At 41.6% G+C, this 23,521-nt stretch overlaps 1 protein-coding gene across 2 annotated transcripts in view; it reads left to right on the plus strand.

The window, feature by feature from the left end:
• Window positions 1-7,126: 7,126 nt before the first annotated feature.
• ARK2C (arkadia (RNF111) C-terminal like ring finger ubiquitin ligase 2C) overlaps window positions 7,127-23,521 on the plus strand; it is a 75,838-nt gene continuing 59,443 nt past the window's right edge. For both annotated transcript variants that reach the window (XM_075269782.1, XM_075269783.1), the window contains exon 1: window positions 7,127-7,350. In XM_075269782.1, the coding sequence (XP_075125883.1) occupies window positions 7,290-7,350 (61 nt within the window). In that variant the 5' untranslated portion in view covers window positions 7,127-7,289. The remainder of the gene's footprint in view (window positions 7,351-23,521) is intronic.

The following is a 23,521-nucleotide window of genomic DNA, read 5'->3' on the forward strand; positions in this document are numbered from 1 at the left end:
TTACATTAGGAATAGTGATAGGCCTGTCTGAAAAGATGTGTCTTTAGTTTGCGTTTGAAGCTGTAGAAATTGGGAGTTAATCTGATTGTCTGGGATAGAGCATTCCAGAGAAGTGGTGCAGCTCGGGAGAAGTCTTGTATACGAGCGTGGGAGGTTCTGATAATAGAGGATGTAAGTGTTAGGTCATTGAGTGAACGGAGAACACGGGTTGGGCGGTAGACAGAGATGAGGGAGGAAATGTAGGGAGGTGCGGCATTATGGAGAGCCTTGTGGATGAGAGTGATAACTTTATATTTTATTCTATGGATCAGAATAGATTGTAGAGGGGAGAGTTTAGTGAGGGGAAGACCGATTAGTAAGTAGTTATAGTAGTCAAGGCAAGAATGAGTCAGAGAGACAATGAGTGTCTTTAATGTAACTCTAGCAAGGAAAGGGCGTATTCTGGAGATGTTTTTGAGGTGGAGGTGACATGAACGTGCGAGTGATTCAATATGGGGGGTGAAGGAAAGGTCTGCGTCAAACATGACCCCGAGGCAGCGGGCATACTGCCTAGGAGTTATAGTAAGGCCTGAGACTGCAATGGATATATCAGGGACAGATCTATTAGATGGTGGAAACAGTAGTAGTTCAGTCTTATACAGATTTAGTTTTAGATAGAGCGAGGACATGATATTAGAGACAGCAGAAAGACAGTCGCTGGTGTTTTCTATGAGTGCAGGGGTGGTGTCCCGGGAAGATGTGTATAATTGGGTGTCATCAGCATAAAGATGGTACCGGAAGCCAAATCTGGTGATGGTTTGTCCAATGGGGGCTGTGTAGAGAGAAAAGAGCAGGGGGCCTAGGACTGAGCCCTGAAGAACCCCAACAGCAAAGGAAACAGGGAAAGAAACAGAGCCCACAAATGATACACTGAAATTGCGGTCTGAGAGATAAGAGGAGAACCAGGAGAGTGCAGTGTCCTTGAGGCCAACTGAGCGGAGCCTATTGAGGAGGAGATGATGGTCAACAGTGTCAAAAGCTGCAGAGAGGTCCAGAAGAATAAGAAGAGAGAAGTCACCATTGGATTTAGCCATTAGGAGATCATTGGAGACTTTTGTGAGGGCCGTTTCAGTAGAGTGCAGAGCGCGGAAACCAGATTGTAAGGGGTCAAGCAGAGAGTTAGCAGAGAGATAGCGGATGAAACGAGAATAGACCAGGCGTTCCAAGAGTTTAGAAATGAAGGGGAGGTTAGAGATGGGTCGATAGTTAGCAGCACAGGATGGGTCCAGGGAGGGTTTTTTTCAATAGCGGAGTTATAACAGCATGCTTGAAGGAGGATGGGAAAATTCCAGAAGAGAGAGAGAGGCAACCTGACAGCAGGCGACAGAGATTGGAGAAGGTGTGAGGGGAAGGGGTCACTACTGAAGGTTGTAGGGCGAGATGAAGAAAGTAGTTGGGAGACTTCCTTTTCTGTAACAGGTTCAAAAGATGAGAATGGACAGTCTGAAGTGTGGTTGGTGAGGGGATCGGTACTATGGTAGGTGTGGGAATCAATGCCACCTGGGGATTGGGCAGTTATTTCCTGACGGATCAAAATAACAGTCATGTAAATAGCTCCCATTCACATGAACAAATATTAATGTTGCTGTGTGACGGCCGTTAGTGATTTCAACATTAGGGTGCATTCACACGGAGTAATGTGCCGCGTTACTCCGAGTGAATGCACCCTTAGTGTGAATACCGGTCATCAATATTTTATCAGTGGGGGTCCAACTCCAAGCACCCCCACCGGTCAGCTGCTTACAGGGATCGCCATGTACTGGAACAACTACACAATCTACCACCTAGCTACAGTCATGCACTGGGTAGTGGTCATGCTTGGTTACTGCAGCTAAGTCATAAGTGAATGGGAAAGTGCTGCAGTAACCAGCATAGACTATACAGTCTATGACACTGTGCTTCCAGATGGTACACTGTATACAGAGGTGAGCCTGGTTCTGGTGCACATTGGGTCCTGCAATCTGCTGATCTGGGATTCAGAGAGAGAAGGAGTAAGAGTAGGGACTCTTACCAGGTCCATGCAGCCCTGTACTTCCTGATTCCATCATAGTGCACAGAAAATGCCCTCTTAGCCAATTACTGACTGAGACGGGTCAGCTCTGCAGCATGAGATTGGCTTCATTTCTTGATGGAGCAAGAGGCAGGAGCAATGGAGATCCAATAAGCACCATAACAGGAATGGCAGGGGATTTTGAAGGTGACTTTCCTTTTTCTTATTTTTTATCATGCAGAAATATGTGAAATTAAAGGCATTTTCAGAAGAAAACCTGTTATAAATAATTTTTGGATTGATAGAAATACAAATTACACAATCCAAATTTCTGTAGAAAGTTTGTCCATAATAATGGAGGGTGTTATATCCACAAAAGGGACCCAACTCAATGTTACCACTTGTGGTTTTGGTATGGAATGTTGAAACAAACTTATACAGGTGTAATATCAGAAATACAGAAAGGTTTGGCCATATATTGTAGAAAATAAATAGGTATCAGAGTGTAACCCATTTGGCCAGTAAACTTAATTGTTTTGGGGCTTCTTATAAAAGGGCGTCTCTTTTTATCCCTTAACCCCCCGGGAATAACTTCTATGCTGTAGGGAACCACCAGGTCATTACCTCTAGTAGCTGTCTCAGTTGGGTCAAGAAACAACAGAGTGTGATACTGAAGCTAATAGAGATGTGATCAACGGACAAGCTGAGGTCAGAGCAGGTGGAGTTTGTTCGTCATGAAGAATAGACCAATGGTCGTGACAAAGTGGCACAAAGCCAATACAGTAAACAGGCTGAAGTCTAGACAGACTAAACAGACTCTGGAAAATAGACAAAGGTCAAAACACAGAGAGTAAAAGCAGAAAAACACACCTAACTGGCTAGGAACCTTATTGTTCAGGCACCTTCTGGGGGAGGAAGGTGGCTTACATAAGCCACCCAGTTGCAAGAGATTGGTTGAGAACAGATTGCAGGATTTTACAGCTTCTTAAAGGACAAGGATACAGAGAGGATCGGTAAGTAGGGCCACGGAAAGAGTATTTGTTGGGCAAACCTTACAATATTCAGCTCGCAAAGTTTGCCTGGCGATTTTGTTCATCCAAACCAAAACTGCTATTCTTATTCTCTTGCTCTTTTTAGACCCATAAATATAATACAAGGAAGCCCAGGGGAAATGAAAAAAAGATAAAAATCAGTGGTAGTCCCCTCTCATGGGCTCTGGCGCAGGTCTTCCAACATCTTCAATGACGTCACAGATGTCACATGGGTCAAGCTAGAGCCACAATGCATAAAGATGCCAGCACAACCCACATGAGTAAGGTGAGAAAAAATTATTTTTTAAATGTTTCATCACCTCCCCCAAGGCCTCAACTTGTCGGGAATTCAAGTGGAATAATAGTTTTTGGGTGGTAAACCCCCCAAAATTTTGGGTTCTATAAAATCCAACATTTTTGCGATATTTGCAACAAATACCCTAGGGGCCACCATGGAACATTATACTGTGTGGAAGGGCCACTACGGGACATTATACTGTGTGGAGAGGCCACTGTGGGACATTATACTGTGTGGAGGGACCACTATGGGACATTATACTGTGTGGAGGGGCCACTATGGTACATTATACTGTGTGAAGGGGTCACTACGGGACATTATACTGTGTGGACAGGCCACTATGGGACATTATACTGTGTGGAGGGGCCAGTATGGGACATTATACAGTGTGGAGGGCCACTATGGGACATTATACTGTGTGAAGGGGTCACTACGGGACATTATACTGTGTGGACAGGCCACTATGGGACATTATACTGTGTGGAGGGACCACTACGGGATATTAATACTGTGTGAAGGGGTCACTATAGGACATTATAGTATGTGAATGGGCCACTACGGGAAATTATACTGTGTGGAAGGGCCGTTATGGGACATTATACTGTGTGAAGGAGTACTATACAATCATATGCCCTCCCACCACCAGTCGGGGGGGGGGGGGGGCACACTTAGAAAAGAGAATTCACATTTAAATTTTGCCTTGTAGGAGTTGGACCCCTCACCCTACCCTGAGTGACCCCTGCTGCTTTCACACATGTCAGCCAGCTGATAGGGGAAATAGTTCTTCCTCTAATCTCTCTGGGACTATGTGATATGTAATAACATGTAGATTTAAAGGTGCTAAGCTTTTAAGGGCAAAGAGGGAAATTATTTTTAATCCTAACTTGTGGAAGTCAGTGGAGGTCTCAGTCAAATTGCCATCTCTCATACTGCTGCCACCAATGTTCTACAGTTTCCATTAATGAAAGAGAGTTGATAGGTCATTAAGCTGTGATTTCCTGCTAGACCAGCAAGGGGCAGTACTTCAATAAATAACAGTATTATAGTAGTTATATTCTTGTCCATAGGAGGTCGTATTATAGTAGTTATATTATTGTACATAGGAGCAGTATTATAGCAGTTATATTCTTGTACATATGAGGAGTATTATTAGTTATATTCTTGTACACAGGAGCAGTATTATAGTAGTTATATTCTTGTACATAGGAGGTCGTATTATAGTAGTTATATTATTGTACATAGGAGCAGTATTATAGCAGTTATATTCTTGTACATATGAGGAGTATTATTAGTTATATTCTTGTACACAGGAGCAGTATTATAGTAGTTATATTCTTGTACATAGGAGGTAGTATTATAGTAGTTATATTCTTGCACATAGGAGCAGTATTATAGTAGTTATATTCTTGTACATAGGAGAAGTATTATAGCAGTTACATTCTTGTACATAGGTGCAGTATTATAGTAGTTATATTCTTGTACACAGGAGCAGTATTATAGTAGTTATATTCTTGTACATAGGAGGTAGTATTATAGTAGTTATATTCTTGCACATAGGAGCAGTATTATAGTAGTTATATTCTTGTACATAGGAGAAGTATTATAGCAGTTACATTCTTGTACATAGGTGCAGTATTATAGTAGTTATATTCTTGTACATGGGAGCAGTATTATAGTAGTTATACTCTTGTACATAGGTGCAGTATTATAGTAGTTATATTCTTGTACATAGGAGGAGTATTATAGTAGTTATATTCTTGCACATAGGAGCAGTATTATAGTAGTTATATTCTTGTACACAGGAGCAGTATTATAGTAGTTATATTCTTGTACATAGGTGCAGTATTATAGTAGTTATATTCTTGTACATGGGAGCAGTATTATAGTAGTTATACTCTTGTACATAGGGGCAGTATTATAGTAGTTATATTCTTGTACATAGGAACAGTATTATAGTAGTTATATTCTTGTACATAGGAGCAGTATTATAGTAATTATATTCTTGTACATAGGAGCAGTATTATAGTAGTTATATTCTTGTACATAGGAACAGTATTATAGTAGTTATATTCTTGTACATAGGAACAGTATTATAGAAGTTATATTCTTGTACATAGGAACAGTATTATAGTAGTTATATTCTTGTACATAGGAGCAGTATTATAGTAGTTATATTCTTGTACATAGGAGCAGTATTATAGCAGTTACATTCTTGTACATAGGTGCAGTATTATAGTAGTTATATTCTTGTACATAGGAACAGTATTATAGTAGTTATATTCTTGTACATAGGAACAGTATTATAGTAGTTATATTCTTGTACATAGGAACAGTATTATAGTAGTTATATTCTTGTACATAGGAGCAGTATTATAGTATTTATATTTTTGCATATAGGGAGCAGTATTATAGTAGTTATATCCTTATATATAGGAGGCAGTATTGCAATCCTCTCAGGCTGTATTAGTTGCATTCTATCCATAGGGAATAGAAATCAATATCTGAACCTAGAAGACTAGATTTCTAAATCACAAATGTGCTCATAGCAGTTAACATTTCCTCCCCCACTCGGCTTGACAGCTATACAAACTGTATTACAAGGAGAGACATAATAATATATTATAATAATAATAATAATCTACTAATAGTTATAATTAATGCTCAGGGTCTCCAGTATTTATGAACAATAATAGAAATTGTAATGTACGGTATATATGGTTGCACATTATATTATATGTTCTAACCGTTTTCACACTACAATAATACTACCCTATTTTCTTGTCCATATGGCGGCTTCAGTACTGATCATGTTGGACTAGATCTGATAAGGTCCAAGAGAGTTGTCTTAGGAAGTCACATGATATCACAAGGGGGAAATTTTTGTCCATAACATTACATTCCATCATATTACAGATGGCCGATACAAGTTCACCAAAATCGGGTGTAAATAAATTGGGTGTTTATATAGCAGTACATTTGATATTTGTTCCCTAAGGAGACCCCGCAGCTTCTCTGCTACATAGGACATCAATTGCATGTGACATTTAAAGGGCACTGCTGCAGATTTTACATTGGACTTGGCGTGTGGGATTTCCTGTATGACCGTCATATGGATAAGACAACCCCTTTAATATAGGTATACATCTAAGCATTATGACAGCGTCTTCTTGTGCCCCCTTACAGTCCTGTTATCTGAGTTTTCTTCATATCATGCATATATTGTCACAAAGTTGTCGCCAAAAATGTTTTAACGTCTTCTATACCCCTAATAGTGACTGAACTATCTGTCACCTGAATTGTTGTCAGATCCAATTTACAGGCAAATAATCCAAGGGAGTGACAACCAGCGACAGAGATAGAAATATTACATTGACCGACAGCTAGTCCCAAGAGTGTCTGCAGCAGCCGTTCCGCTGGACCTGCCTATATGGCCTTTATACACATCCTATAAATACAAAACAAATGGGTCAGAGTCATAAACCCTCCTCTAACAATGGGTCACCAGGTTGGGCACACAGGACACGGTGCCACCTAAGCTCCAGCCGTACGCCCCTTCGCTCAGGTCATTGTTTCATTAATTAGAAAACGTGAAAAAAAAGCAAAAAAAAAATAATTGATAATAAATCCAATGCCATGAAACAAGCTATAACCCAGACAGACTGCAGGGAGCTCGCACGCCCTCCCCCCAGCTCAGAGCTCATTGGTTGGGCTGCTTTGTCTTAGGGGAGCTGTAGAAGGTAGCTCCAAGCCCCCTCCCTTTGTGTTGAGGCAGCTGCAGCACATTTGAATGTATATAGGGGGGATTTGAAAGGACCATTACCAATGGGCCATCTGTCTCCCAGCCAGCAGTAGGAGCACGCAGACTAGGATCAGCCTGTCCATATAGTCACAGTGATCAGCACCAGGGGTTGCAAGCACTGTCTCTGCCAGCATGGTGTTAGTCCACGTAGGATATCTTGTTCTTCCAGTCTTTGGCTCTGTACGGAACCGAGGTATGGTGGTGGTGGGCTTCTGGTGGGGGGGATGCACTGAATGCTATGGTGTGCCTGATATAAGGGGGGGGGGGGGGCAGCTATGTTGATCTGCCACAGTCTTGAGGTCTGCAATCTTCTGCTTGTGTGCCCTGTGTCTATTTATAGACACACAGAGTACTGTATATCTGCTCTATGGATACATTGTATCTAGTTCTAATATCCTTCATAGATACAATGTATTATTATGAATTACCACTCAGTTCTGAATAATGTTACATTGTATATCTCTAGAGACAGATGCATGGACATTCTAATATTATGCACATTATTGTATGGATACCTTGTATTTTTAATAGGGGCCAGCAAGTCAAATTTAACTCCTTATGGATATAGACACCTAATATCTACAGTAATTCTAGCTACATATTGTGCTGTATGGATACATTGCAATGCAGATTCCTGGTGACCATAGGCATAGTGACATGGATACATTGTATCTATTTATATATACATGCTGTATGGATACATTGCTGCAACATTCGCCTTGCCTTATAGTATGGAGTGCTCTGCAGCAAGCAGTATTGGCTTCTGTATTCTGATTATGTATCTTAGTCATAATCTTATTTAGACCTATGCTGTATACTGTTTTATTTAAGGAAGATCAGATCCAATTACTCTTTGTGAGCCGCCCCCTCCTCCTCATTGCTTCCTTTCATCCTCACATCAGCTGCTTTTCCTACTGTCACCAAATTCTCTTGCAAAAAAAAAAAAAAAGGTGGCTGCAGCTTGGGAATGGGGGGTGGGGGGGTTGATTTAAAAAAGGGCAGGGGGCTGGTGTTACCGGTATGTGGGTTTGTTGTTATGATCTAGCAGATGCTTAAGTATTCTACCCTAGAATAGAGCAGCTATTAAAATGTTAAAATGTGCCTGGGCTACAACCCCCCTCCAACCCAACCCCCCCATGCAAATTGCTGATGACCTGACATTTTTTAATCATGGCACAGTGCATTTATTTTTAACCAGCTCATTTACAGCCGGCTCTTCCTTGTGTAATGTTGTGTTAGATTAGAGGTTATTTTATGGTTGGGATTACTGTGCACCCTATAGCCTATTATATAGGTGGTGTGTGTGGACTGGCCACGGTCTTTGGGATAGATCCTCTGCACACAGTATTGCATTTCAATACAGACCTGTCCTTCCTCCTCTGGTGAGGTCAGCAGATCATTGCTCTTCAATAATGTCCTGTCCTCTCCAGCCTGGGGAGTGTGAGAGTATTGGCTAGTCAATGGGATAATGCCCCTATAAAAAACATTAAAAAAAAAAAAAATCTGTCTAATTTTATTATTAAGCATGCAAAAAATTCTACCCTTAAAAAAAAGCTTTATTGACAATGGGATTTTACATTTGCATTTATCAATTCTTTTTTTTTTTCCTTCATTGTGTAGCACAGTGAATGACCCAACATGCTGCTCTTGGTGTAGTCCTCTGCCTCTGCATATACCTGTATTGTGACACCCTCTTAACCATTTCCTGTTTCCATCTGAAGACAACATTGTTCTTTGACTAAGCTGCAGTATCCCCTTCTTTCATGGCTGCTTGTCCTTTTTTCTTTGTTTCTGAAGAAGGTTTACTTTCTGGGTAACCCTTGTGCTTGCATGCAAAATGCAATTATTACCCCCCTCTCCCCTCTCCCCCGCCACCACCACTATCACCGCCACCACCTTTAGGCTTCAATAAAGGCTTTTGCTTCACTGTCTCATATTTGAAAAATTGATTATTTTTGTAAATATTTTTTAGAATTCTTAGAAAAAAAAATAAAAAAAAAATTGGCACCAACGTTGTAAATTTTTGAAAAAAAAATTACCCTTAATAGCCAATAATAAGGCAATGACGTTAAGCCTATACATTGATCTGGAGCCACAGTGTAGCCCTGCAACAAGAGGATACTGATGCTTTATAATGAATTTCCTAAAATCATATTTTTCTTGTTGGAAACTGTAGAGAATGTAACCCTGGACCTGTTTTTCTTTCTATTTTTTTTATTTCTTTTCTCTGTAGTCTCATTGTAGTAACATAGAACCTAGTCATTCAGTAGAGCTGTAGAGAGTAACAGCCATTTTTATTTGTATCTTCATCTTGTTTAGCTAAGTACATTACACTGTAAATTTCTGTTAAGTGGATTCATTTTGCTCTCGGGGAGGCCAGGCCTCGCTCCCAGTCACTCTTTTTCCGGCAGCGCTAAGATAGGCAATGCCAAAAATTAAAGGGGCGTATAAGACGGAATTGATTTGCCCTATTGTATTTTGAAACAATCGGAATCTATTGTCTGCAGTCTACCGGCTGCTACAATGATGGGGGAAATTATAATGGATTACAAATGGCGGTGTATAGTGTGTAGGCACACGTTGCACGCTGTGGTATATTCAGTTCTCATTGTCAAGGGCTGATATTGGCTTTGTAAAAAAAAATGTTAAAAATTCAAAAAAATTGCAATATTAAAAATTTAAAAAATTTAAGCATGTTGGCAAAATGGATGATCCATTTAACAGGGGTATCCTTTTTTCTGCTGTGCTATAAAAACTACTTCCTGTTCTTATTTTGTGGGTAATGTTCTGTATCTGGAAGCCTTTAGTCGTGGACCTTTCACCTTTTATTTCATGTACTAAGACTAAAGCATGTTCTGTATTTTTTACATTACCTAGTTTTCTGATGTAAATCTCTCTGTAGAGACGTACCCTGCTGAAATGTACTGTGCTGTAGCCTACACATCTACTCATTGTATGCTGCTTTTGTTCTGTTGTGCCCCTCCAAAGCATGGTGGGCTTGCCTTTGTATCGTGTGCATGACTCTGTTACACTCAGTTTCACAAATACTAATACAACAATCTTTCAATAAAGAAACTAGTTTTCCTATATTAACCTAGTCTGCCTTTTCTATTGCTGTTTTCCCATTTATTGTCGTACTCCTTTTCTCTAGTAGATCTATATATCCCTCATACCTTATTACTGAATTTCCTTCCTGTGAGTGAATGACCATAGTCCCTTCGCTATGGGGCCCTTGTCAGAATTTCTTTATTTTTATTTATTTTTTATATTTAATAGATAAACAAAAAAATTCTATTGGCTGCCAAAATAACAAGATTTCCCATCTTAAAAAGAAGTAGAAAAAAAATTCTAAAAACAATTTTTTCAATCTATCACGGAATGAGGCAGTGGTTTAACAAAAGGACGTTACTCTACAGTGGTTTTGTGCATGTCCTCTGCTCTTCTTAGCTTAAAATTTGTCAAAGCCAAGTCATATGTAGTTGCCAAGTGGAGTCAAGGCAGCCATTTTGCATTTTAGCAAAAATGCACGGTGTGTAGATTGTATATGTTATTTAATACATAGCTAAGGGGAAAAGGTTACAGGCCTAGACACAAAAAAAATATTTCCAATGGCTTGTTTCACTTAAAGGGGACCTGTTACACTAAGTATCCTATCCGATTCACTGGCAGTATGTTATAGAGCAGGAGGAGCTGAGCAGTTTGATATATAGGTTGGTGGGAGAATATTCAGTAGAACTTTATCCACCTAAATCCCCATCACTCCAGGCTGCACAAGGTTCAGTTCACATCTGCATTTGGGTTTCCATTCGGGGAGTCCCAAATGGAAACCTATCCACATACAAAAGCAGTTACCTTAGGAAACCAGCGAACCCCATAGATTGTAATGGCGGTCTGTGTGGTTTCCGTCCAGTTTCTGCGCAAAAAATGCAAATTTGTGGATAGAGGAACGGGATAGCCCGAACGCAGATGTGAACAGGGCCTAAGTCCAGGGGGTGGTCCTACTCAATGATGGGAAGACTATCAGTGACTGGGTAGAACCACCCACTGGACTTCTAAACATAGAAAGTGGCGAATAAATTACAAGTTCTACTAAATCTTTTCCCATAATCTAAATATCAATCTTCTCAGTATCTCCTGTCCTTCAACATGCTGCCAAAAGATGAGATAGGATTCTTTGAGATTCATGCCTTTTTATTTTTTGACAGAACGTCCTCAGTAGATTTTATATAAGGAACGGTTTCACACCACGTTTAAGAGATTGCTTTGGAAATATCAGACTCAATAGAATCCATACACTTGGCCAAATACTAGCTTGTCCCTGTGGTAATAGTGGTGTCCACCATCCAAGAGGTCAAAAGAATGGAATACATCTCACCAACTATTGGTTATTTGGTGTGATATGAAGCCATCTAGACTCATTCAGAGCAGGTTTATGGGGTTTACTCTACTGGGGAGAACAATTGTTGATTAAAGATTTTAGAAAAGGTCCTATCTGTTGAAATTCTTCACTTTCAGTATCTTAGAAAGAAATTTTCCAACATTTTGGACAATCTCCTGTAAGCAAACACAAGATAAACCCAGAAGATGGTATCTACCACTAAGAAGGTTCAATGACTTGAATATATCTCACAAGCCCTCCATGACAGTGAGCTATCCCCCTTTCATTTTCGAGCAGTCAAGTGGGGTCTCCTCTACTGGGGAGAACATGAATTGTTATAAAGAACTTTGCCTGAATTTCCATCTATAGCCCTGCTAGCTATAATGGCTGGTGGATGTTGCATCTTCTACCAAAAGAGAGAACATTTATGGCTCCTTTGAAATACTGGAAATTTGCGTAAGTCAATTGTGGAGGGAATTTTTTTGTACCAATGTGGAAGAAGAAAATAAAGGTGTAGAGGAATCTAAATTAATATTTAATATTTAAACAAATATTTAATGCTTAGGAAGGTAACCCAAGAACCTTGTGCACACATGGAGCACAAACAGGAAGTCCGACACTAACAGGTTAGCGAGAATTCTATCATGTGGCTCTTTCCATCTTCGTAAACAATGTAGAGAACCCCCTCCCCTTACTCTGCTCTTTTCTTTCTAATCTGGATTTGTAGGCTAAGCTCTCGGCAGCGACATATGCACACACATACACACGTGTCAGTAAGGAAGGTTGTGCTTCGCCTTGCATGAATGAAAACATGCATGTGTTTTGAGGCTGCTCATTTCCAATGTGATTTTTTTTTTTTATTTTAATTCTTTTCACTTCCATTAAACTACAATATGATAACTTTCACATTGGGGCCTGGATATCATATGACAATGCTGTCCATGTGTTACTACATGGAGGAGCGTGCTTCTTGAGCTACTTGTTGGGTTTGACATCCTTGATCGTAGAATTCTTATACTCATGAAAGCCATTAACATTTTGGGGGGGTTAGGTGGGCAATGGTTGGACAGCCTGGTCATTTGACATCCAAAAAATGACTGCTAAATCTCAGACTGTGCGGACTTGAAGGTATCAAGATATCTTTTATTCTTTATCAATACATCTCAAGGTTGATAGAAGGTCACACAACTCCAATGGTATAGTGTCATGGTTTTATGTATAGCACATTCCTAGCCAACCAAAAGGAGAAGATGGGGCCAAAGATAAATGGGGCTTTCATAAAGGAAGCCATGGTGCAAGGAACAAAACATCACAAAATGGACACCACCAATGCTGAAGGTCTACATTGACCTATAATGAGTTCCAATGGTTTCTGTTGTGGTTAGCATCAACGACACCCATAATTCCAATGGCTTTGATCGTAGTGTGGACAGAACCGTAGGGTGGTCATACTCATAAGGAAAGGGTCAGCCAAATAAGTGTCCAGCCAAACATAACTTGGCAGAACATGCATATGGTTTGAATAGGGACAGGGGAGAAAGCCTCTGCCTGATAACCCTGGTATCAACATATTCATAAGAAGAAAATTATTGGCCATGTTGAAATCCAATATGACTAGTGCTTCGAGTTTTGAGGTCCATGCACATGTCCTGCCAAAATCACCTGGTTCTGCCAACATCTAATAGGTATAGCCCACTTTGGACCACAGGTTTGATACTGTTGGAGTGGTTACAACCACAAAGAAGCCCAGTTCATGGCCCATCAAGCCTCCTTGACACTTCTCTTTCTTTTACTCAGTGACAATTCCACTTTGAGCTGTTGACCTATGTAAACTGAGAAAAGTAGACTGACAAGTACTTGCTGCCCAACAACCCTATTTCAGAGCTGGATAGTATTTTCTTAGCAAACATAACTTTGCTGGAGTTGGATTGGCACAATGGTACTGGTAGAATGGATGAAAAGTCATTTGGCAGCCATTCCTCAATCAGATGTTCTGTAAAATAACATTTTGGAGTTATTTTCTTAACATATATTTGATAAATATTAGTTGTCATTACTAGTCAGAGCCAATGGTGAATGACTTATCAGACATAACAAAAAGCCCAAGGTTCAGATTTATGTTTTATATTCATGCCTATGAATGCTCTTAGCGCTGGGTCACCAAAAATGTCCACTTGGTTCCTGGAGTGAAAATGAGTTATTTTCAGATACTTCTTGTTCGATCAGTTCTATTGAAAACATTTTCCATAAAGAATATAATAGCAGGTGTGAACAGTATCAAAACCCAGGAGGGAGAAGTCCCACAGGGCTCAAAGGGAACACAGTACAAAGTCCATATATGTACAGTATAAGGTGGTAGTCCAGTGTCCATGTATAGGCACCACACAATCATAACCCTAATATTAAGGGTTGGTCGGATCCCAGTTGAGTAAACCCAGAATAAGATAGATCAAGTGTAATAAAAATTATGGACCCCCGAGGGTTTCATTGGGGAGTGGAGGAATAGGAAGGGAGCCAGAGAGACCAGGAGATAAAAAGTGGAAGGGAAAACATGAGATGGGACCAGGGTTAGAAGAGAAAGGGGAAGACCAAAATGCTGGAAGGGAGAAGAAAAGAGAAGGGAAGAAAATAAAAAAAATAAAAACACATTGGTTATCCAGATGATGTGAAAGTGCCCCTATGCCCCATTGACTTATACAGCAGCTGGACAGTCACAGGTCATCCACTTTTTATTACACATGTCCTACATAATTTATAGGAGATGATCATTACTTATTCATGGTGTACACTATCCTTAAAAGGGGTCATGACCAGAGCTATAAAATCTCAGCCGATGACAAGCTCAAAAAAGTACAATAACAGGCAACCTGGACCCATTTCTTAAGTGTTTCCTACCAGAAAGTGCATCTGTCCTAGTTCTTCTGAGCTGTGTTCAGTATTCCCTTGACTAACAATTATCCAGACACAAAAAAATAGTCTTCATACACATGACTATAGTATTTTACAAGTTCATGGAAAACAGAATGGAGGCATCCATGTTTCATCCAGGATTTTTTTTTTTTACCAACCCTATCATAAGAATAAATGAATCAAACTGCAAAAACAGACAGGGAAACTGCAAATGTGCATAATGTTCTATAAAAATGATTAGGTGTGAATTCTATCCATCATTACAGATCAGTAATAAATGGATAACATATACTCCAAAACTACAATTGTGTGAATGGTGCCTTAGCCATAGACATACCAAGTAAGCACGGGCCCTCATAGCACATGTTTTGATAGGAACTTATTCAGCTATATAACCTATTCAAGTTATATAACCTACAGAAGCTTATGATTGTATAGGTCTATGTCATACATGGGGGATAATGCACACAGTGATGTCATACTAGGTGAATAATGGTCACATTAATGTTACAGTGCGGGGAAAATTCATACAATGATGTCACAATTACAGGGAAAATGCACACAGTGATGTCATAGTACAGGAATAATACAGTAATGCAGACAATAGCATACAAGGTCTCAATTGTACAATACAATGATGTGCACACATTGATGTTACGTGTACAATGAACTATAATGCACACAGTGATCATAGTGAGTTCCAGCAGCAGAGTAGTGTGCATAGATATCACAGTGCAAGATTAATAAATGCATATAAGAAAGTTCAGCATGTGCAATCTTACAGGTCGCATGCAAAAAGCACTAAATTGTCATGTAACAGCAAGTTGCACAATTCAAAATTGTGAAAATTTTCTGGTATACAAAAAATTGTTGTTCGGGGTTTTTCATACTGATGTCCTATCCGCAGGACAGGACATCAATATGTGATCAGTGGGCATCCAGTACTGTGGCTGCCAGAAGCTATAGTGACTGACTGCAGTACCTCAGTGTCACCAGAATGAATGGACGGAGCTACAGCTCTGTGTACATTATTCGAATAGGCACAGAACTGCTTTTGGCCGGTGTACAATGACAGTGGAATCCCACCAATCATATATGATACCCATCCTGTCGATAGGGGACCTGGAAAATGCCTTTAACATAGGGCCACGTTCAGTTTTCCAATCTCCTTTCCGTTCTCCATAGTCATCACTAACTTCTATGCCCTGTTATGTTGGTAGTTACACCCATACTGTAACTAAAAATATCCTCCGCTGCTCCCTTATATAACATATAGTACACATTACAAAACCTTGGCCAATATTATAGCCCCACTGCAGGGCCAGTGAGTCAGCCTCCAGACCCAGCCTTATAATTACTCCATATTGTATTATGACAGTCCTGCTGGGATAGTTCTATAGTATAAACCCCCAATCTGCGGCACAAAGGAACAGCCGGCATCTGGAGGTCTAATAATGTCTTCTCCGGGAACGGCCTTCAGCTAATGTACTCCTGCTCTCGGTAGCACCTGAGCGTTCCTTGTCAATTGCTCGTGTTTTACAAATCTTGAAAGGAGAGAATTTTACTGAACGACTGCTTAGAGCAATGTATATCAATGCATCTGCCCCCGCCATTGTCTTCCTGCCACCTGTCACTGGACCAGACGAGAAAAGGATTTCTTTTCTCCGTTCCTTTCTTTGTCTTGTATTATATTATCCTGGACTTACTCCGACGCGCCAGAAGCGTGGTGGGAACTAAATAAAGACACACGTTCACATGAAGTCAGGGACAGTATGTTATCAGCGAGTAGCCATACCGCTCAACCCCCAAGCCTATATGCCCGCAACCTGTATTCATGTACAGATCTGTGAGAAAATGGCATGGACTGTACATGGATAGTAGCCACACGCTGTCTGTGCCCTCCATGTACGTGTACGTTTCAGTAAATGACGGTGGACCTCAAAACAGACGCCGATAGGATCTGTCCTGAGTTTTGTGTCCACGTGCATAGCATCGCTCATCCCGTCTGATTATCCGTAAACTGTTCATTATTTTCAACCGCCGAATGGAGACGTGACACTGACAAACAGGCAATTTTATGTTACAATTAACAATCCGAGTAAGAGCCCGTTTACATGGGGCAATGACCAGCTGATGAGATGTTTCCGATCATCGAGCTGTGCAAAACTTCCTAAAGGATTATACGTAGCAAAATGTCTGCCTGTCAACATATGTCATCGATAATAAAGCGTGTGCTCATTAACATCCGACCGTCATTGCGACGAGCGAGTGCTAGGCTGTATTCACACAAGCGTATCCTTTTTTCAGCCACGAAAAACAGACAAATCAGTCTGCTTGTAGTCAGTCTTCATATCCCCTGCGCCAGTGGAGATTGCGCCTTATTTATGACAAGGTGTACGCTTCCCCATAAATCAGGGCTCGATTTTGGCGCTGAATCCGCGTCAGATTCCGCCCCCTCACAATAGAGGTCTATGCACACCGCTAGCTTCCTTTTTTCCGTAAGTGGTGTATTCCCGCTCACGGAAAAGAGAAGCGAGCTGCCCTTTCCTCAGGCGGATTCCGCAGCTGATTCAGCGGCGGCGTCCGCCTTGCGGCAGCACCGCTGAATCAGCCCACTCACCCCACATTCCCTTTGTTAAATTTTTACACAAAAACCTGATTTGTGCAAAAATTTGTGACTTTTCCATTCCTTGTACACCACAAGGCACTATAAACTTCAACCACTCATGGTTATGTGACACACGTTAAAAGAACGTCTATACGTCATGTGATCAAGGCCTCAATATGTTCATTCATCCCCGTACAGTTTATATTTGTTGTCAGTATTTCTCTAGTATTTTTATGCCCAAATAAACAATGCGGTTGCGGTCGTATATACTGTACATGGTTCGGTGATCAGGAACGAGCATTCCAGCCAACGTTCATTTGCCTGATCATTGACCTGTGGATCCCCAATGGCAGGAATGCTATAGTTCTACAAAACCTTGGGATAAGCTCGCACCTTACATTTTTATATATAGTGTAACACAAGGAAACATGTACACACAGGAGACCTTGTGTAAGAAAAATTACACCATGTGGTTATTGAGGCCTCAATGGGTTTATTCTCCCTTTATAATCCATTTTTGTAGGAAAAGTCAGCAGAAAAACTGATCGCAGGTTGTACCAATGATCACGTCGATCAGGATCAGGAGTACGGAGCAGCAAGTCCTACTACAGTGACACCACAGGGGAAAGGAAGAACTACATGCTACTTATTGATATCTCAGGGCCTATGCATACGATGTAACGCGGCGCTCATTCTGACACGTGAACTCGTGTCAGAGTCAGCGCTTCAAAACAGAATCCCATGGACCCTAAGGGTTGTCCATGCAGTCCACGGATGTGCTGGGTCCTCCGAAGAGAGAAATTCTCTGTATCTACATTTATTTCTTGTTAATTGACGGAGCTCTAAAATGAGGAGTTTTCTCTACTAACTCAGAAATGCTGACCCCATTAGGGTATGTTCACACAGTGTAATTTGCAGTCCACCTGTGAACATTAAGCGCGGCTAGCACCGGCATCCCGTTGCGGCATTCCGCTCCGGATTAGGCCCAAATGAATGGGAGTCAATGGGAGCCAAAATACTCCATGTGAACTGACCCCTATAGTCTTTAGGGTCCATGGGTAACCGCTGTTTTAGGCTAACTGCATACCACTGGAACTCAGTCCGTATGTTAGCCAGATTTAATGGCTTGAACTTCATGTTGGGAGTTATCTAGTTATCTTTGATGGTAGGAGTCCCTACCTCCCAGCAACATAAAAATAATAATATATTTTATTTATATAGCACCACCATATTCCGCAATTTGTAGGGTTCAAATACAGACAAAAAGATACATTACAAAGAGATAGTCATTTCACACAATGGGACTGAGGGCCCTGCTCACAGGAGCTTACAATCTATGAGGTAGAGGGGGTGACACCGCAACATACTGTCCATACCAATAACAGTGCAGGATAGTATGTCACCGGGAGGCAGAGACTCCTTACATCACAGATAACTGTACCGCTAAGGCTGGGTTCACACTGGGTTTTTTTGGGCCAGATTTTGACACGGAATCCGCATCAGAATCCGGCTCCAAAAAACGCCTCCCTTTGACTTCAATGGGAGCTGTTCACTTCTTTTTTTTCCGCTAGTGGTTTTGTGCTGCTTGCAGAAAAAAGAAGCGACCTGTCCTTTCTTGCCACGGAATCCGGCGCAGCATTCGTGACACGACACCTCCCTCCCGACTAGACCCATTCATTTGGGCCTAATCTGGAGCAGGATACTGCAACTGGATGCCGGTGCACTAGCCGTTTTTTGGACCGGATTCTGAGGCGGCCCCCACGTCAAAATCCGGTCCAAGAAAACCCCGTGTGAACCTAACCTAAGAGTCTCGCTCCCAGCATGAAGTTGAAGAAAATAGGACGGAGACCCAGCAGGCGGACATGGACACAAGTGTGAACGCCCCCTTACCGGATGAGCGAAGTGATCAGCACAAGTGTGAACCTATCCTAAATGGAGTCTACCAATACCAAAATAGCTTCTGAACCAGGGGCAGATTTACCTGTTATCTGGTTTTATTTTGAGAATAGTTAGATTGTGTGCAAAAAATAGCAACTTTTTTTCTCTTTTAGGGAGCCCTCACCACTTAAGGGTGCATGACAAGGATTTATGATCATTTCTTATGTTTTGTATGTTAAATTACTGCCATACCAGTCATAATAACGTAGAGATGAGCGAACACTGTTCGGATCAGCCGATCCGAACAGCACACTCCCATAGAAATGAATGGAAGCACCTGGCACGCAGACTTTGCCGGCGGCCGGCCGCTTAACCCCCCGTGTGCTGGCCGCTTCCATTCATTTCTATGGGAGCGTGCTGTGAGCGTGCTGTTCGGAACGGCTGTTCCGAACAGTGTTCACTCATCTCTAAATTAATAAGCCTTCCGGCTCCCAGAAAAAAGAAACAAGGTGCTCATTCTTCAGGCCGAGTCGCCCCACGATTCGGCCTGAAGACACTCCCTCCTCCGGACTAAGCCCATTCATTGGGCCTAATCCGGAGCGGAGTGCGCGGCTGTATGCCGATGCAGTGCACCAGCTTTCAGTCGCAGCTACCCAGCTTTTGGACCAGAACCTGAGGTGGCCTCCGCCTCAGGTTCCGTTCCAAAAAACCCCATCTGAACTTACCCTGAGCCTTAGAAAAGTGACAAATCTTCTGAGCCTGGGTTGTAGTATGTGATGTGGGCGCTTTATAGTAGAGGGTGTGGCATGTAGCAAAAAGTGGGAGTGTTATATCCATAGAGGGTGGGGTTTATTTAAAGGGATTGTAGTCACCCACCGTTTTCTCTCATGCATTGCAAGATATAAGATCAGTTTGATTCATATTGATGGCATGACGTAGTTTGACGGTATAGTCATAGTCAGCTTATGCCACACAAGACGCTTTTGAGTGAATGCAACTCTGGAGTAAAATACAGGCTGTATGTGGATAAATATAGTCAGTATCAGCCATAGAGATTCACACATTACACACTCATACAGGGCACATCACTTGCCAATACTGAAGAGGGCAGCACTGGTCCTATCCCATACCTATAGTGGGCAATTCCAATAATTGCAATTTCATAATCAATTTTGGGGAATTGTTATATTTGCAGTTCACTACAAGCGAAAGTTCACAAAAGGTGAGGCGACACTTTAATATTTCTCAAGAACATTTGTATTTCTGTACGGATGACTTAAGTGCAGCTGTCTCGGGAGGAAATTGATCCATCTTGGGCAGTCCAGCCACATGCATGGCAATACCAGCAGTGCCATCATCATGCTTACAAGAAGAGGCAGAACATTGATCCAGCTGTCCCTGGGAAATCTTACACAATTAGTTTAGCTAAAATTCAATAAGACAATTTTGTGTGCCCGGGATTGTTGAGCGTCTCTGGAGTCTCTTATGAAATCTATGAGCACAAACAAAGACCCCCTATCTGAGCTAGTATTACATAGAGACATTTGCGACAATGAATAGGATTTAGGCCTGTTCTCGAATATAAAAAAGTCTAAGAAGAGAGTTTGCATTGCTACTGTAGCTACCATGTGGGTGTCGAAGTAGTATCTGCACCCTATATACTAGTCAAAGTCAGGATATAGAGTAGGATGTACACGACTGTCAGATATGGAGGTCAGAGAGAAGAGTTGGGAAGTGTGTAGGCATATCTGAATGTAGTTTTGGTGACCTGATGACCCCGACAGTTCTCCATAGCTAGGAAGATGGCTGATGGGCCCATGGAGGTAAAAGTGAGGGCAGGAGTTGCTGCAAAACTCAAGCTTTGCTCCATTAGAACATTGGTGTCCATAACTTGCGGACCCTAGTCAAGTGATCGACTGTTCAACGGCCTCGTGTCCAAAGAGGAGAACCCTACAGAGAACAACAGGGCTTAACAAAGGGGTTAACTCTTGTCTCATGCAATGGAAGATACAAGAAATAGGTTTGATTGATATTGAACACCATGAATAGGTTAAAGGAGCTGCCCAGGGTTAGAAAAAACATGGCCGCTTTCTTCTAGAAACAGTGCTTCACCTGTCTACATGTTGTGACTGATATTGCAGCTCAGCTCCATTGAAGCGAAGGGGCTAAGGTGCAATACCAACGGCAACCTATGAACGAGTGTGGCACTGTTTCTTGAAAAAAAATAACTATGCTTTTCTAATCATTTAATACGGGAGGCATTGGTTATTTGGGTAGTAAATCCCCCTTGCTATTTTGCTGCTAGTTCTTAGAGAGATGTCTTCTTCTCCATGATCTGACTGTCTCCCCAGCTGAGATTTTTTTAGGTGACCTGATAAAATCCTGTCTTGTTTTATTGTCCTCCCATAAAGAAGTGATGAAGCAGTAAGTTGTTAAATCCTCAGTGAAGAGCTGAGTATTGGTCTCTCAGACTTATCCGGACAGACAGATGGCCGCTGGTGGCTGGGTAACACTAGGCCTCTTTGTGTAGCCTCTAATTCTTAACGTCCTGCACGAGCAGACAACAGATGGTCACGTTTTATGGACTAACTAATGTTTAGTGACACATTTTATGCTCGCGTCATTAAGGGAGTCGTCTTCTTATTGCTGCTTTTTAATCTGCTAAAACCTCAGGATTTCTCAAATGCTGCCGGCGTTAGGTCGCAAATACTGTAACGTCTAAAACAAAAAATTAAAAAAAGGGAAAAAAAAAAAAAAAACAGAACAGAACCAAAGATGAACAAATAATGAAACGAGAAACTAATAGGGACAAGGGGTTAAACAATAGGAAAAGAAACGTCAATGGATATTGCAAGGCCTTATTCACACAACTTTTTTTTTTTTTTTTTTTTTTTATGATCATTTAAGGCTAAGGCCTCATGTAGCAGGCCGCAACAAAAAAGCGCAACACATCATTGTTTTTCCTGCAGCTTTTTCACAGAAAGCGAAACCTCTATGGATTTTCTGCTCCCTATAGGGAAACCTCCAGCAATTCTGTAGGTATAATTAACATGCTGCTGGTTCCAAAACCGCAACATTTTTGGAAATCACGTTTATGCTTAGGGTGCATTCACACTAAGTATACGCTCATCTCATTCTGAGCGTAAAACACGTTCAGAATGAGCGCGTACAAAGCAGATCGCATTCAATTCTGATGGGAGCTGGCATACGCGTATCACATTGAAAGGAATAGGGAAAAAAGCAGCCCATTCATTTCAATGGGGAGCGCACGTATACTCAGTGTGAATGCACCCTAATGTTGCAAAGTGTGGATAGGATTCTCTATGCAGAGAAATGCAGCGTTTTTTCTGCCACATTCCCACCGTGGCGTTTACGCCACGTGGGGCTCCAGCCTTAAAAACAAATGAGCATATTCAAATGTCCGTCATTTTGGTAGATTTTTGATAGTTCGATAAAATATAGACATTAGAGATGAGCGAACACTGTTCGGATCAGCCAATCCGAACAGCATGCTCCCATAGAAATGAATGCCGGCCGCTTCCATTCATTTCTATGGGAGTGTGCTGTGAGCGTGCTGTTCCGAACAGTGTTCGCTCATCTCTAATAGACATATTTGTCCATTTTGAAGGACATACGGACCTAATCGAACTCAATGGGTCTGAGAAATGGACACTTGTGTAACAATAACCATATTCACAGCCACCTCCTCAATTGACAGGGCTCAGGAGACCCCCCATTCTGGAACCAGCACCTGTCAAACCTATCCTGTGGGTACGCCATAAACATCTGTGACCTTATTCACACATCCACATTTCACATACCTATGGCATCTGTATTTTTCACAGACACCCTTGTACCCTTTAATTTCAAAATGTCTATTCAGACATCACCATACCAGGCCCTGGACCAAAGGGGCACCAAGGGTCCCTCTGCCACATAAAATATACAACTATACTAAATGGCATAAGGCATGTAGGGGTCCTCATTACTGATTTTGATATGGAGCCCTGGAGCTTCAAGTTACGCCTCTGGTGGAGTGCTGTCCATGATAAAGCATGGATCTCACAAGTATGCCCATGCTTAGTTATGTGTTTGTATGACTATGGTTGTGTCTGCTGATGTGGATCCATCCAAGGTCTTGGAGAAAGTAATGTACCTCATGGAAATTAATATAGCTGATGTCATCAGAATCTCTCAGTGGTGCAGTCTCACGCTTTAGGCCTGTAACTTAAAATGATCATATCACATATTCGGTCTCTTTTAAGGCAACTATAAACACTCGATAATGATGGGACAACACTGATGAGGCTGACACCATCCCCGATCCTACCCCAATGTATATGTTCAGATGCCATTGGAGGAAATAAATAAATTCAAGGCCAGCTGCAGACGACCGTGTGCTGCCGGCCGGACGTGAATTAAAGGCACGGGCAGCGCATGGGGGTCACACAGATGTCAGCCGCCTGTCGCCCGTGCTTCTGCTGCCCCTTTCACGGGACCAAGGATCGTAAAATAGGACAGGAATAGGTCCGGTTCTATATTTTGCGGCTTGGACTGTCAGCGCACACACGTGACTGTGTAATTCACGGT

Source organism: Leptodactylus fuscus, chromosome 1 (assembly GCF_031893055.1).
Source record: "Leptodactylus fuscus isolate aLepFus1 chromosome 1, aLepFus1.hap2, whole genome shotgun sequence".
In the NCBI taxonomy this organism is placed as follows: Eukaryota; Metazoa; Chordata; class Amphibia; order Anura; family Leptodactylidae; genus Leptodactylus; species Leptodactylus fuscus.